At 47.3% G+C, this 14,853-nt stretch overlaps 1 protein-coding gene across 9 annotated transcripts in view; it reads left to right on the top strand.

Moving 5' to 3' along the window:
* ASCC2 (activating signal cointegrator 1 complex subunit 2) overlaps nt 1-14,853 on the top strand; it is a 51,256-nt gene that overhangs the window by 10,474 nt on the left and 25,929 nt on the right. For 5 of the 9 annotated variants that reach the window (XM_030816076.1, XM_030816075.1, XM_030816077.1 and 2 more), the window contains 4 exons: nt 2,937-3,107; nt 5,915-6,044; nt 12,937-13,004; nt 14,541-14,651. In XM_030816076.1, the coding sequence (XP_030671936.1) occupies nt 2,937-3,107; nt 5,915-6,044; nt 12,937-13,004; nt 14,541-14,651 (480 nt within the window). Of the gene's footprint in view, nt 1-2,413; nt 2,573-2,936; nt 3,108-5,914; nt 6,045-12,936; nt 13,005-14,540; nt 14,652-14,853 lie in introns of all 9 variants that reach the window. The other 4 variants (XM_030816073.1, XM_030816071.1, XM_030816070.1 and 1 more) reach the window with 1 other exon arrangement.

The raw sequence follows: 14,853 nt of genomic DNA, 5'->3' as shown, positions 1-14,853 counted from the left end.
TTCTGCATTTCCACAGTCCCTCTGCCAGGTTTGAGCTGTCACTTCCTCTGTTTTGTGCTCACTTGGTGATTTAGATGGCGATCTTCCCCCTGTGGGATTGCAAGGAAAGTAGAATCTCAGGTGTGTGTGTGTGTGTGTGTGTGTATGTGTGTGTATGTGTGTGTCGGAAGAATGAGTAGCCTGGTGTGTGTGTGTGTGTCAGGAGAATGAGTAGCCTGGTTGTGTGTGTGTGTGTGTGTGTCGGGATAATGAGTAGTCTGGGTGTGTGTGTGTGTGTGTGTGTGTGTCAGGAGATTGAGTAGCCTGGGTGTGTGTGTGTGTATGTGTGTCGGGAGAATGAGTCGCCTGGTTGTGTGTGTGTGTGTGTGTGTCGGGAGAATGAGTAGTCTGGGTGTGTGTGTGTGTGTGTGTGTGTCAAGAGAATGAGTAGCCTGGTTGTGTGTGTGTGTGTGTGTGTGTGTGTGTGTGTGCCGGGAGAATAAGTAGCCTGGCCTGAGTGAGAAGTGAGGGAAGAGGTAAAGTGCCAACAGATAGAGGGAGGAAGCTTGGAAACCAAGGAGATGTATTTCGGCTCCTGACAGTTGTTTTGAACTTGTTTCAGCCAGTAGAATTTCTTTTTCAGCAGATTTGTACCTGTAACTCCATGATACAAATTTGATTTAAATGGGAGGGGGTCCTGCAGACCCACATGATAGGTGGTCTTGAAAAATCCTTGTGGTACCCACAGGCTCTACAGTTTGGAAACTCGCCTAAGGCAGTAGGAAGGCATAGATGGTTCTTGAGGAGGCTGACCTCTTATCAGTCTCAATTTTTCTATATCCCCTGGATCAACAGACCTGGAAGTGGATGGACTGTGGTTGATAAGAGTTGACATATTGCCTGGCCATCCTCCTGTTACCACTTCCCCAGGGAAAGCACCCCTCATGTAGTCAGAGGAGAAAACTGAGCCCATCTCCTCTTTATGGTGAACAAAGTAAGGTTTGTTCATGGCAAGTAGGGGCTGGAAGGGAGAACTTGTGATTCTACGCTGAGACTGACTTACGAAAAAAAAAAAAACAAAAGAACAGACCCAAACAAATAGTTTTTATGGGTATAATTTTTTTTTTTTTTTTTTTTTTTTTTTTGAGACGGAGTCTCGCTCTGTCAGCCAGCCTGGGGTGCAGTGGCGCGATCTCGGTTCACTGCAAGCTCTGCCTCCCAGGTTCACGCCGTTCTCCTGCCTCAGCCTCCCAAGTAGCTGGGACTACAGGCGCCCACCACCACGCCCGGCTAATTTTTTTGTATTTTTAGTAGAGACGGGGTTTCACCGTGCTAGCCAGGATGGTCTCGATCTCCTGACCTCGTGATCTGCCCATCTCGGCCTCCCAAAGTGCTGGGATTATAGGCATGAGCCACCGCGCTCGGCCTTTATGGGTATAATTTAATGTAAATGCCTGGAAGAGGTCTGCAAGGACACCCACCAGATGGTGAGTGGTTACCTCTGCAGGGAACATGGGGCCTGGGAGTGTAGTCCCAGGCAGCTCACCTTCTCTGTACCTTGTAAGTTTTTGAAAGAAAAGATGCTTGTGTCAAATTATATAATTAAAAATTAATTTAAAAAGTAATATATGTGTCTGGGAGAGGTGGCTCACACCTGTAATCCTAGCACTTTGGGAGGCCAAGGCAGGCGGATGGCTTGAGCCCGGGAGTTTGAGACCATCCTGGGCAACATGGTGAAACCCCATCTCTACTAAAAAAAAATTAGCCAGGCATGGTGGTGCACACCTGTAGTCCCAGCTACTCGGGAGGTTGAGGTGGGGGATCACCTGAGCCAAGATTATGCCACTACACTTCAGCCTGGGCAACGGGAGTGAGACCTGTCTCAAAAACAAAACAAAACAAAAGTAATATATGAATATATGTTCTTTTTTTTTTTTTTAATGGGAAAGTCTATTCAAACCACAATTCCCCACCCCCCACCCCCATCAAAGATAACCACTATCAGCTTTGGGGCGTCATCTCCCCAACTTCTTTTTTAAAAATCGATACCAGTGTGTGAATATACTTATACTTTTTAAAAACCGAAAACTATGCTCTGGTTTTTCTTCATAACAAATAAATCTTTTCCCTTTTACTAAAAAAGGAAAATGAAAACTGATTATATTAAACAGAGAGTTTTGTATCCTGCTTTCTCGTCCCTTAACCTTTCCCCGTGTCATTAAATCCACTCCGAAAACATGGATTTTAATTACCGCCTAGTGTTCGCTGAATGCAACCATGCCCTCTTTGTTAGATACACTTGGTTCTTTATGCTTAAAAGCTCCTTGGAGGGTCACCGGTTGGAACAGCCAAGTGTTGTCATTGCTGTGGGTTGGCAAATGGGCCCTCGCTGACTAACCTCTGCCACGTTAACACGTGGTTTTTGGATCCGTAGCACCCCGAGCAGAAGGCAGACCGGTATTTTGTGTTATACAAACCGCCCCCTAAAGACAACATTCCCGCCCTAGTGGAGGAGTACCTGGAACGCGCCACCTTCGTAGCCAATGACCTCGACTGGCTCCTGGCCTTGCCTCACGATAAATTCTGGTGCCAGGTAACATTCTATCAAAATTAACGCTAAGACAAAGCACATGACATGCCATTGGTTGGTTGCTGTTGTTGTTTTTCTTCCCCTAGGAGGTGCTTTTTTGTCTACTTCTCTCACTGGATCCTTAACAGCAAATTGTGGTTCGGATTGCTCTGTCTTGTATCACAATCTTAATGTTTACACACCTTTCAAAGTGTCAATTTTAGAATCTTGTGTTTAGCCCTCGGCTCATTCATACCTCCTTGGTCCCTTGGGGTCGGAGTGTTTGGAATAGGGCAGGGCTGATAGGCATTGAGCCCCTGCACAGTCCACCCACAAGCCCCTGGGGCCTAAGGGATAAATCCTTGCTCTCCTCTGTCTCCTGATTTAGGTGATCTTTGACGAGACTCTACAGAAGTGCCTGGACTCCTACCTGCGCTATGTCCCCCGCAAATTCGACGAGGGGGTGGCCTCAGCCCCTGAGGTTGTTGACATGCAGAAGCGCCTCCATCGAAGTGTTTTTCTCACCTTCCTCCGCATGTCCACTCACAAGGAATCCAAAGTAAGCCACTGATCCCATGACAGGTCATCACCCGACACTCGACACCTCTGTGCCGGGCTCTCCACCCCTGGGAAGGAAGGCTTTGGAAGCATTGAGTTTCCTCTTTGTCTCTCCTCCATCTTTATTCCCACTGTTGGGGAAGAAATCTGTGCCACCTCCGTTATCCTCTAATTCACTGGGTTGGTCTGTGTTACACCCAGTGTTTCCATCAAAGAGAGCCGAGGGCCCTTTGCCAGCTGACGCGTGACTGCCTTGACTTGTGCGTCAGAGAGAAAAAACATTAATTCTGACTTCTTAAAGGAACTTGTGTACTCTTTTTAAAAATCTTTACTGTTTTTTTTTCCTGACTTTAAAAATAATACTGCTGTCTCTAAACAACCCAAACATTGCAGAAATATGAATGTCACCGACAAAATCTCTGCCCTGCAAAATAACCACTGTTAGGTGCATCTTTCTTTCTTTGCTTTTTTTTGAGACAGGGTGTCACTCTGTTGCCCAGGCTGGAGTGCAGTGGCATGATTATAGCTCATTGCAGCTTCAATCTCCCAGGCTCAAGTGATCCTCCCACCTCAGCCCCCCAAATAGCTGAGATACAGGCATGCACCATCATGCCTGGCTAATTTATTTGATTTTTAGTAGAGATGAGGTCTCGCTATGTTTTTCAGGCTAGTCTTGAACTCCTGAACTCAAGTTATATTCCCACCTCAGGCTCCCAAAGTGCTGGAATTACAGCCATGAGTCACTACACCCAACCCTGTTACATGCATATTTCTTCAGGGAATTTGTTCCCTTTGAATGTGTGTGTGTGTGTGTGTGTGTGTGTGTGTGTGTGTGTGTTATTTAAAAAATGAGATCTTTTTAAAAAGTGTTATAATATGGATGTTTTCTTTTCCTTTTTCTTTGTTTTTAGAGACAGAATCTCTGTCACCCAAGCTGGAGTGCAGTGGTGCAATCATAGCTTCCCACAGCCTCAAACTCCTGAGCTCAAGGAATCCTCCAGCCCCAGCCTCCAAAGTAGCTGGGACTACAGACACCATCACACTGGCTAATTTAAAAAATGTTTTTGGAGAGAGAGGATCTTGCTATGTTGCCCTGGTTGGTTTTGAATTCCTAGCCTCAAGCAGTCCTCCCTTCTCAGCCTCCCAAGTAGCTGGGATTATAGGCACTAGCCACCACACCTGGCCTAGAATGGGAATTTCCAAATATACATAAATACAAAATTTTCTTTTCTTTTTTGAGACGGAGTTTCACTCTTGTTGCCCAGGCTGGAGTGCAGTGGCATGATCTCTGCTCACTGCAACCTCCGCCTCTTGGATTCAAGCATTCTCCTACCTCAGCCTCCCAAGTAGCTGGGATTACAGGCATGTGCCACCACTCCCAGCTAATTTTTGTATTTTTAGTAGAAATGGGATTTCACCATGTTGGCCAGGCTGATCCCGAACTCCTGACCTCACGTGATCCGCCCGCCTCGGCCTCCCAAAGTGCTGGGATTACCGGCATGAGCCATCGCATCTGGCCACAAATACAAAATTTTCATTTACAAAGTACAGTGAATCCCATGTACCGTTCAACAATTATCAACGTTCTGCCAATCTCATTTTATCTCTTCCCCTTAGTTCTCTTTTTTCCTGAAGTATTTTAAAGCAATCCCCGATATCATACTAATTTATCTGCAAATATTTCAGGATGAATTCCCAACTGACTGTTTTATAACATGCTTTTGGCCGGGCACGGTGGCTCACGCTTGTAATCCCAGCACTTTGGAGGCGAGGCGGGGAAAAGGAGAGAAGGGAAGAAAAAAAAAAAAAGGGGGGGGGGGGCTGTATCCAGCTCGGAGTTGAGGAGAATGGCTGAACCGGAGGCAGCTTGCAGGAGCGATGGCACTGATCAGCTGGGGACAGACGTTCAAAAAAAAAAAAAAAAAAATAAGTATGTTTTTTTTACATAAAGAGAATGGCTGGTGGTGGCAGTGATCGCAGGGGGCCGAGGGGTGGATCATTTGAGGTCAGGAGTTTGAGACCAGCATGGCCAACATGGCAAAACCCTGTCTCTACTAAAAATACAAAAATTAGCTGGGTATGGTGGCGAGCTCCTGTAATCCCAGCTACTTGGGAGGCTGAGGCAGGAGAATTGCTTGAACCTGGGAGGCAGAGATTGCAGTGAGCCAAGATAGCGCCACTGCACTCCAGCCTGGGCAACAGAGCAAGACTCTGTCTCAAAAAATAAAATTTAAAATAAAGGGGAGGTGGGCACTGTGGCTCACACCTGTAATCCCAGCACTTTAGGAGGCCGAGGCAAGCTCATTGCTTGAGATCAGGAGTTCAAGACCAGCTTGGGCAATATAGGGAAACCCTATCTCTACAAAAAATACAAAAATTAGCCAGGCATTGTGGCACGTGCCTGTAGTCCCGGCTACTCAAGAGACTGAAGTGGGAGAATGGCTTGAGCCGGCAAGGTGGAGGTTGCAGTGAGCACAGTGAGCAGAGATTACACCACTGCACATCAGCCTGGGCAACAGAGCCAGACCCTGTCTCAAAAAAAAAAAAAAAAAAAAGACATGATAATACAGCCAGTTCTAAAAGTCACGGGGATGTTTAGTCTAGAGACACAAAAATATGGATAGATTAACATTTAAAAAAAAAAAAAAAAGGCAGAGGGGAGAATGGCCATTGCTCCAGGTCTATGCATAAGGCATCATTAGCCAGTCCCCATTTGATGGACCCAAAGATGGTTTCTCATAAGTTTGCTATTTATAATGTAGGAGTGTTCAGAAAATCTCTATCCTTTCTCTCTGCATTTTTCCTTAGGATCACTTCATTTCCCCCTCTGCGTTTGGAGAAATCCTCTACAATAACTTCCTCTTTGACATTCCAAAGATCCTGGACCTCTGCGTGCTCTTTGGAAAAGGCAACTCACCACTGCTCCAGAAGATGATAGGTGTGTAGGATGCGGGACTGGGAGGATGCACCGAGATGGCCCCCACATGCCAAACTAAAGGTTGCAAAGGCCAGCACTTTGACAGTGCCCAGGGACTCAGGGCGATAGGGGCAGGGAGTCTTGGGAAATTGCTTAACAGATATATGAGTGTCACCTCAAAATGACTAGGTAGTGACACTACCTAGGGAGGTGGAAACAAAACTGTGTACCAGAGAGTTCCTCAAGGATCTGGAAGTTTGGTTTTTTTTTTTTTTTTTTTTTTTCAGGAGAATCACTTGAACCTAGGAGGCAGAAGTTGCAGTGTTTGAGATGGAGCAAGACTCCATCTCAAAAAAAAAAAAAAAAAAAAAAAGACAAAGCCTTGCTCTGTCACTCAGGCAAGAGTGCAGTGGCGCAATTATATCTCACTGCAGCTTCACATTCCTGGACTCAAGCTATCCCCCCAACTCAGCCTCCCAGATACCTGGGACTACAGGTGCACACCACCATGCCTGGCGAATTAAAAAAAATTTTTTTTAGTAGATGGGGTCTCACTATGTTGTTCCAGCTGGTCTCGAACTCCTGGCCTCAAGTGATCCTCCTGCTTTAGCTTCCTGAACAGCTGAGATTACAGTGTAAGCCACCATTCTGCCTTGGGAGTTTATTAGTATTATGCAATTGGCCATGCGTCAAACATAGGAATGGGGAAGTTTCCTTTGGCGATGAATGTAAGAACAGCAGTGATAACTAAGCTAACCTTTATTGGAGCATGTTCCGGGGACCCGGCATTCTGCCAAGCACTCCACATATGTTATGTCAATTGGATCCTCACAGCAGCCCTGTGAGATAAGTGGTGTCATCATCCCCACTTACAGATAAGGAAACTGAGGTTAAAATGTAGGGGACTTGCCTGAGAGGATATGACTAATAAGTGGCCCAGCTGGGACGTGTGTAAACTTTCAAGCTCTTGCTCTGCAACTCCGTGCTTCAGGGATGATGGCACTGTGTCAAAAATGTCATGATTTGCATTGTCGCTGAGAGCAGGTAGGGACAGAGTTCAGAGAGGGCTCTTCTGGGTTGCAAAAGGAACAGACATTAGCAGTTGGATCCCATTAGCAGGCAGAGGGCCAGAAGGTTTGATCAAAAACAAGCAGTTTTTTTAGAGGTTCCTCTTTATACACACACACACACACACACACACACACACGCACACGTACACACACACACACACAAATAAGAAAAAAAGAAACAGAAGCACTGTGGGATGTTACAGAGGGAGCGCCCCAGTGAATTCCTCTTTGAATTGTAGCTCATGGAGTTGGGCCCAGCACAGAGAGGTGTTCACCCTGGATGCCCTTGCCAGCTCTCCTCACCTGGAGACTGTAGGACACAGTCTTCTAAATACCTAGTTACAAAACTGAGTTATCCCTTATAATGGTCACTTTCCTTTATTCTTTCCTTCCTTCTTTTTTTGTTTGTTTATTGAGACAGAGTTTCGCTCTTGTTGCCCAGGCTAGAGTGCAATGGTGCAATCTCAGCTCACCGCAACCTCCACCTCCCGGGTTCAAGTGATTCTCCTGCTTCAGCCTCCGAAGTAGCTGGGATTACAGGTATTTTTAGTAGAGATGGGGTTTCTCCATGTTGGTCAGGCTGGTCTTGAACTCCCGACCTCAGGTGATCTGCCCGCCTCAGCCTCCCAAAGTGTTGGGATTACAGGCGTGAGCCACTGTGCCCAGCCTTTTTTTTTCTTAATGGTAAAGATAATACGTGTTAATTTAAGAAATTTTGAAAGGATATAAAGTATAGTGAAGCAGGAAAGCAGTTACCAGATTTCTACAAGAAACAACCATTTGGTTGTTTTTTCCTTCTAGTCTTTTCTCTGTATTTTTCTTAAACCATACTCGGTCATAATGTATATAAAATTTTGCAGCCAGGCGAGGAGGCTCGCGCCTGTAACCCCAGCACTTTGGGAGGCTGAGGCAGGCAAATCACGAGGTCAGGAGTTCGTGACCAATCTGGCCAACATAGTGAAACCCTATCTCTACTAAAAATACAAAAAATTAGCCGGGTGTGGCGGTGTGCACCTGTAATCCCAGCTACTCGGGAGGCCGAGGTAGGAGAATCGTGTTAACCCAGGAGGCAGAGGTTGCAGTGAGCCAAGATGATGCCATTGCACTCCAGCCTGGGCGACAGTGCGAGACTCTGTCTCAAAAAAAAAAAAGAAAAAAGAAATTTTGCATCCAACATTTTCTTTCTTTTTTTTTTTTTTTTTTTTTTTGAGAGGGAGTCTCGCCCTGTTGCCCAGGCTAGAGTGCAGTGGCACAATCTTGGCTCACTGCAACCTCCTCCTCCCGGGTTCAAGCAATTCTCCTGCCCCAGCCTCCCAAGTAGCTGGGATTACAAGCGTGCGCCTCCACGTCCAGCTAATTTTTACATTTTTAGTAGAGACGGGGTTTCACCATGTTGGTCAGGCTGGTCTCGAACTTCTGACCTTGTGATCCGCCCACCTCGGCCTCCCAAAGTGCTAGGATTACAGGCGTGAGCCACTGCGCCCGGCGCATCCAACATTTTCATTGGAATAATCTCTGGTTTCTCATTCATATCTAATTATTTCCTGATCATCAGTTAATCTTTTTTTTTTCCAGCCTGGGAAACAGAGCCACACCCTGTCTCTACAAAAAACTAAAAATTAGTCAGGCGTGGTGGCATGCCCCTGTAGTCTCAGCTACTCTGGAGGCTGATTTGGGAGGATGCCTTGAGCCTAGGATGTTGAAGCTGTAGTGAACTATGTTCACACCACTGCACTCCAGCCTGGGTGACAAAGTGAGATCCTGTCTCTTAGACCCTGACTAAGAAAGACTCCTAGTAATTTTACCACATATTGAGAGGGTGGAGCGAGTGAGCACCAGAAGGCACAGTTATAGAAACAATTCGTAGGCCAGTTTGCTTAGAGAGTAGAGCATTCCAAGAGGGCAGCGGCAGGAGACGGGGGAGGGGGATTTGGAGCCTTGGAGCCGGATTGGGAAGGGCTTCATGCCAGGCTTTAGCACTTGGGGAGCGGTGTTGCTTGGTGGCTAAGAAGACAGGCTCTGAAATTGAATTGCCTAATTCACATCACAGCTCTATTCCTGACTGTGTCCCCTTAACCAAGTCAATTAACTACTCTAAGCCCCAGTTTTTTCATCTGCAGAATGGGAAGACTAATAATATACCTACCCATAGGATGGGTGCAGGGATTACATTGGGTTGTTGAGGCCAGGTGTGGTGGCTCACGCCTGTAATCTTAGCATTTTGGGAGGCCGAGGTGGGTGGATCACCTGAGGTCAGGAGTTTGAGACCAGCCTGGCCAATATGGCGAACCCCCATCTCTACTAAAAATACAAAAAATTAGCCGGGCATGGTGGCAGGCACCTGTAATCCCAACTTCTCGGGAGGCTGAGGCAGGAGAATCACTTGAACCTGGGAGGCGGAGGTTGCAGCGAGCCGAGATTGTGCCATTGCACTCCAGCCTGGGCAACGAGCGAAACTCCGCCTCAAAAAAAAAAAAAAAAAACCAAATTGGGTTGTTGAGATAGCATGAGTAGAGTGCTCAGCACCGTGCCTGGCATGTCACAGCCATTGGTAAGCATGAGCTCTTACTGTGATGAGACCGTGGAGCCTCCAGGAGCTTGGAGCAGGGCAAGGAGCCATCTGGTAACAAGATTCATCTGGCCACATGCAGGTGGGGAGGGTGGAGACAGGAGGCCTTGTAGGAGGTGGGCGCATCTGTGTGGGTTTGAAGGTGAGAGCCTGGCTGGGCTGCTGGGGAAGAAAAGGAAATCCAGGAAGCAGATTTAAGCAGGGCTTGGTGAGGTCAGCTGGAACAGGTGTTGGTTGCAGGAAAAAGGCCCTTTGGGAGGTGGGAGAGGGAGCTTTGGGTAGAGGCGAGGTTCGGCATGGGACCTATTGGGTGTAAGATGGCTGCAGGTATCCAGAGGGGACTGCGTGGTGATGGGAGAGTGAGAAAGCCTACTCACTTACTGCCTGGGCTCCTAATCATCCAGATCATTGACTCCTTTGAGAATCAGATGAAAACTTCTGTCCAGAAAAATGTCCTCCCTCATAGATTCTGAGGTGTTTTTAAGAGTTCTCAGACCTTGAGGTTGAGAACCCTAAACTGGCTTATTAAGAAGAGCCCCATCTTTGGCTCCTAGAGGGGAGTCAGCACAAAAGAAGTCAGGACCAGGCCTCAGGAGCCCCTTCACTCTGTGTGTGTGTGTGTGTGTGTGTGTGTGTGTGTGTGTGTGTGTGTGTGTGTGTGTGTGTGTGTGTGTTTGGAGGCAGGGAGTGATGCAGAAAGGGGCCTGCAGTTTCTGTCTCTCTCATACACACATACACAGCAGCTCTCTTTTTAACCTTTGAGCAGAAGGCACAAGAAGGGGCAGCCTCCAATTTCTATACCGCGGAAACTCAGGCAAAGTGATCACTTGTAAGAGGATTGACAAGTGAAAGAACGTGGGAGAAAGGGGACTGGCTGAGTGTTCTGTGAGTAGAAGCCCAGTTCCTTACCTTGCCTTTTTTTTTTTTTCCAAGCGATCCTCCCACCTTGGCCTCCAGAGTACCTATCGCTATCCCCTGCCTAACTTTTTTTTTTTAACTTTCAAGGCTGGTATTGTGCATCAACAAGTATAATTTTGAAAGCAAGCCCTTTCAGTTAGACTCTCGGCACTGCTTTGCAAACCAGGAATGACTTGGGCCTTGGCCCAGTTGTGGACTGCAGTGATCTACTTGGCAGTATCTCCATTCACCCTGGGTTTCTGAACTGCTTTCATCTGAGAAGGGACATTTCAAAGGATGCCATTGCTATTCCATATATTTTTATTATTTCTTTAGGAGATCAAAAGTTAGATCGTCATTGTCATTAGAATCAGATGAAGGTGGCCGGGCGCGGTGGCTCACGCTTGTAATCCTAGCACTTTGGGAGGCCGAGGCGGGCGGATCACGAGGTCAGGAGATCGAGACCACGGTGAAACCCTGTCTCTACTAAAAAATACAAAAAATTAGCCGGGCGTGGTGGCGGGCGCCTGTAGTCCCAGCTACTTGGAGAGGCTGAGGCTGGAGAATGGCGTGAACCCCGGAGGCGGAGCTTGCAGTGAGCCGAGATTGCGCCACTGCACTCCAGCCTGGGCGACAGAGCAAGACTCCGTCTCAAAAAAAAAAAAAAAAAAAAAAAAACAAACAAACAAACAAAAAAAGAATCAGATGAAGGTGAGGAAAGGGACTTAGAAGACCCCAAGAATAGAGTATGAAATTTGATCTATACTGATGCATGTAAAACCTCGCTTTACTCAGGCTGCAGCACTGGAAGGATCATGAGAGGGTGCCTCCCCAGTGCGAGGTGGTTGGGATGCTTTAGAGAATATGGTATGGCCCTGGGGGTTGTGAGAGGAGACCTCTCCTAATGCCTGGGTCAGGAGCACTGCGTGGAGGAGGTGACACCTGCCTTATGGTGGAGTTAGCTCTAGGAAGGCACTCCAAACAGAAGGCGGGGACAGGGATGGTTTTCTGACATTGAGGATGGTGTGAGGGAGGAGTGTAGTGTAGGGAAGGGGGAAAGGGTGGCCTGGGATACCAGCAGAGGCCAGATCTCACAGGGCCTTTTGTGCCATGGTCAGGAGTTTGGACTTAACCTTGAGGGTTTTTTAGGAAGAACAGAGTTTGGTGGGGAGATACCTCTGTCATTCCTTGACTGTCAGGAGTAGGAGGTGGGTGCAGATGGTCTGGGCACACCTTCACAGGTTATGGGATCAGCACCCATCTGGAGGTGGGAGGTGCTGAGCAAGTCCGGGCTGGTAAAACTCAGCTTTCTGGAATCAAGAAATGCAGTGGCATCCAGGAAAGTGCTTACAGAAAGTCCCGCCACCTAGTGACTTGCTTACTCACCCAGCCCCATCTGGTTTTTGAACTCATTCATTTTTTAAATCCTCTAGGGTCCAGCAAGGGCTGCAGGGTCATCAATAAGGAAACCAAGGACAGACCTGCCCAAAGGCAGAGAACACCTAGAATTCAGAACATCCTGAGCATCAGCCAGCCTTAGATGCTGGGATTATAGGGGGCCGAGAACCCTGGCCTCTTAAGAGCATTGGCATTTCACATTGTCATGTCCCCAAGCTAGCTGTGATCTTCCCTCCCTCCCTCCCTCTCTCCCTCTCTCCCTCTCTTGCCATTTGGGCAGCCGGAACACTTGGTTTCTGTTCCAGTTACCATATGCTCGAACCTACTCACTCACAGCGGCAGCACTTGGAGAATAGTAAACACTCGGAGACAAGCTTCATCATATAGGAACAACTGCAAGTGTATGGTAAATCTATCTCCAAGTCCTTCTCAGGCCTCTCACCTTGGAGTAGGATGGATTAATATGGGTAGCATATCTAAAAGTGAAAGGTATGAAATTTCCAGAGAAGTATCTCCCTGGAATCTCCTCATATTATTGGATAGTCCTGGATTATTGCGTCCATGTTTCTTGAGCAAAGAAATCCTATGTGCTAATTTTCCTGGATGACTAACTCCAACTTGCAGAGCCAAAGCTGTCATAGGAGGCAGGGTACCCAAGTGTGATGATTCCTTGGGGACATCAGGGTGAGCTGGTTTGACCAGGGGCAGGTCTTTTATGTAATTCACTAGGCAGAGGTACTTAAAAGGTTAAGTCATACTGAGCAAGGTCCCTCCCTCACCCTGGGGAAGCTTCTAGGCTGGGCCAAAGCTCAGTGCCAGCAGGGCCTGGGGCCAGGACTCGTCCTAGGTCCTAACTGCAGATAGGATTAGGAAAAGGGAGAAAGGTCACAGACCTGCTGGCAACCATTTGTAATGTGTCCTTTTCACTCCCCTGAGCCCCCACCTTTTCTCAATTCCAACCTTTCTCTTCTCTTTTTAGGAAACATCTTTACACAGCAGCCAAGTTACTACAGTGACCTGGATGAAACCCTGCCTACCATCCTTCAGGTACCGGCTTTTGGCCCTGCGCAGGGGAGGTTGAGCTTGGGGGATAGGCCACCTCCCCAACTTAATGGTGCTTCCTGACTTTCCTGGAGGAGCTGAGGAAATGTTTATTCCCTGACTCCCGCATCTCCCCAGACAGTCTCTTTGTCTTACCCCTGACTACACCTCTTTAAATTTGCCCTTTTCCCTTTTGAACAAGACTTAAGCCTAAGGGCTGGCTGGCTGGCACTCATACAGGCAGAGTTTGGCTTGCATTTTTTGTTGCTTGCCAACAGCCATATGCCTCTAAGGATATCCCTGTAAGAGACCAGTGTTTCTCAAAAAGTAGCTTTAAAGTTTTACAAAATTATTTCATGAAATAATGTTCATTGTAGAAAATTCGGAAAATAAAAAATGAAAGAGGAACATTATCATTCCTTCATAATCCCACCAGCAAGAGATATCCACTGTTCATAGTAAGTTTTGGAATCCTTACATGCTAGCCTCCTTAAAAATGGCACAGTCAGTTTAGTGCCTACGATGGACTGTTTTCCTCTGTTGATTTGTCTTATTTTCTTTTCTTTTTTTTTTTTTTTTTTTTTTGAGACGGAGTCTCGCTGTCACCCAGGCTGGAGTGCAGTGGCGCAATCTCGGCTCACTGCAAGCTCCGCCTCCTGGGTTCACGCCATTCTCCTGCCTCAGCCTCTCCGAGTAGCTGGGACTACAGGCACCCGCCACCACGCCCGGCTAATTTTTTTTTTTGTATTTTTAGTAGAGACGGGGTTTCACCGTGGTCTCGATCTCCTGACCTCGTGATCCGCCCGCCTCGGCCTCCCAAAGTGCTGGGATTACAAGCGTGCACCACCGCGCCCAGCCGATTTGTCTTATTTTCAATGTAGTTTCCATAAATAGCCATCTACAGGGGTTCTAAAGATTTGTTATACATTGCTAAAGGTGTATCTTAAATGTTCATTATCATACTTGCCTGGCCTATACTGTCAGATAATATCTACAGGATTCTGGGAGATTTTTTTTTTTTTTTTTTTTTTTTTTTTTTAAGGCAAGGTCTTGCTCTGTCCCTGAGGCTAGAGTGCAGTGGCATAATCATAGCTCACTGCAGCCTTGAGCTCGTGGGCTCAGTTGCTGGGATTACAGGTACACACCATCTTACCCAGCTAATTTTAAAAAAAATTTGTAGAGATGGGGGTCTCACTATGTTGCCCAGGCTGGTCTTGAACTTCTGGCCTCAAATGATCCTCTATCCTTGGCCTCCCGAAGTTTGGGGATTATAGGAGTGAGCCACCACACCTGGCCCCAGGTTGTCTTTTTAATCCTCTTCGCCCTCCTTTAAGAAGGATGCTCCCATCATCCCCGTCTTACATAGTTTTTACTCTTACCTCACTCTTGGAGAAGGTAATTGTCTCAGCTTATATCCTAGAAACATGGGTAAATATTGTAGAAACTCCAAGGCAATTTTCAGATCACCTGACCCTGGCTGTGGCCAGGGGTCCTAGCCCTGGTTCAGTATGATGTGAGAGAGCCCATTCTTGTCTTTCACAGGTCTTCAGCAATATCCTCCAGCACTGTGGTTTGCAAGGGGACGGGGCCAGTACCACACCCCAGAAGCTCGAGGAGAAGGGCCGATTGACCCCCAGCGACATGCCTCTCCTGGTAAGGTTGCCCTTCAGCCCAGTCTCTTTCCTGCTGGGTCCCTCCAACCAGGGCCTAGCTACCCAGAGGCTGGGAAGATTGCCCCAGTAGACAACCCAGTGGCCTCTTCCCTGCCCAGGGCCCCTTCCTCCAGCACAGTGAACAACTATTATGTCCCATCACACAGGTTTAGAGCATTTTCAGCTGGCTTGTATTTCTCTCT

The sequence above is a fragment of the Nomascus leucogenys genome, chromosome 7b, assembly GCF_006542625.1.
Source record: "Nomascus leucogenys isolate Asia chromosome 7b, Asia_NLE_v1, whole genome shotgun sequence".
Classification (NCBI taxonomy): Eukaryota; Metazoa; Chordata; class Mammalia; order Primates; family Hylobatidae; genus Nomascus; species Nomascus leucogenys.
This window is presented reverse-complemented; position numbering and strand designations above follow the sequence as displayed.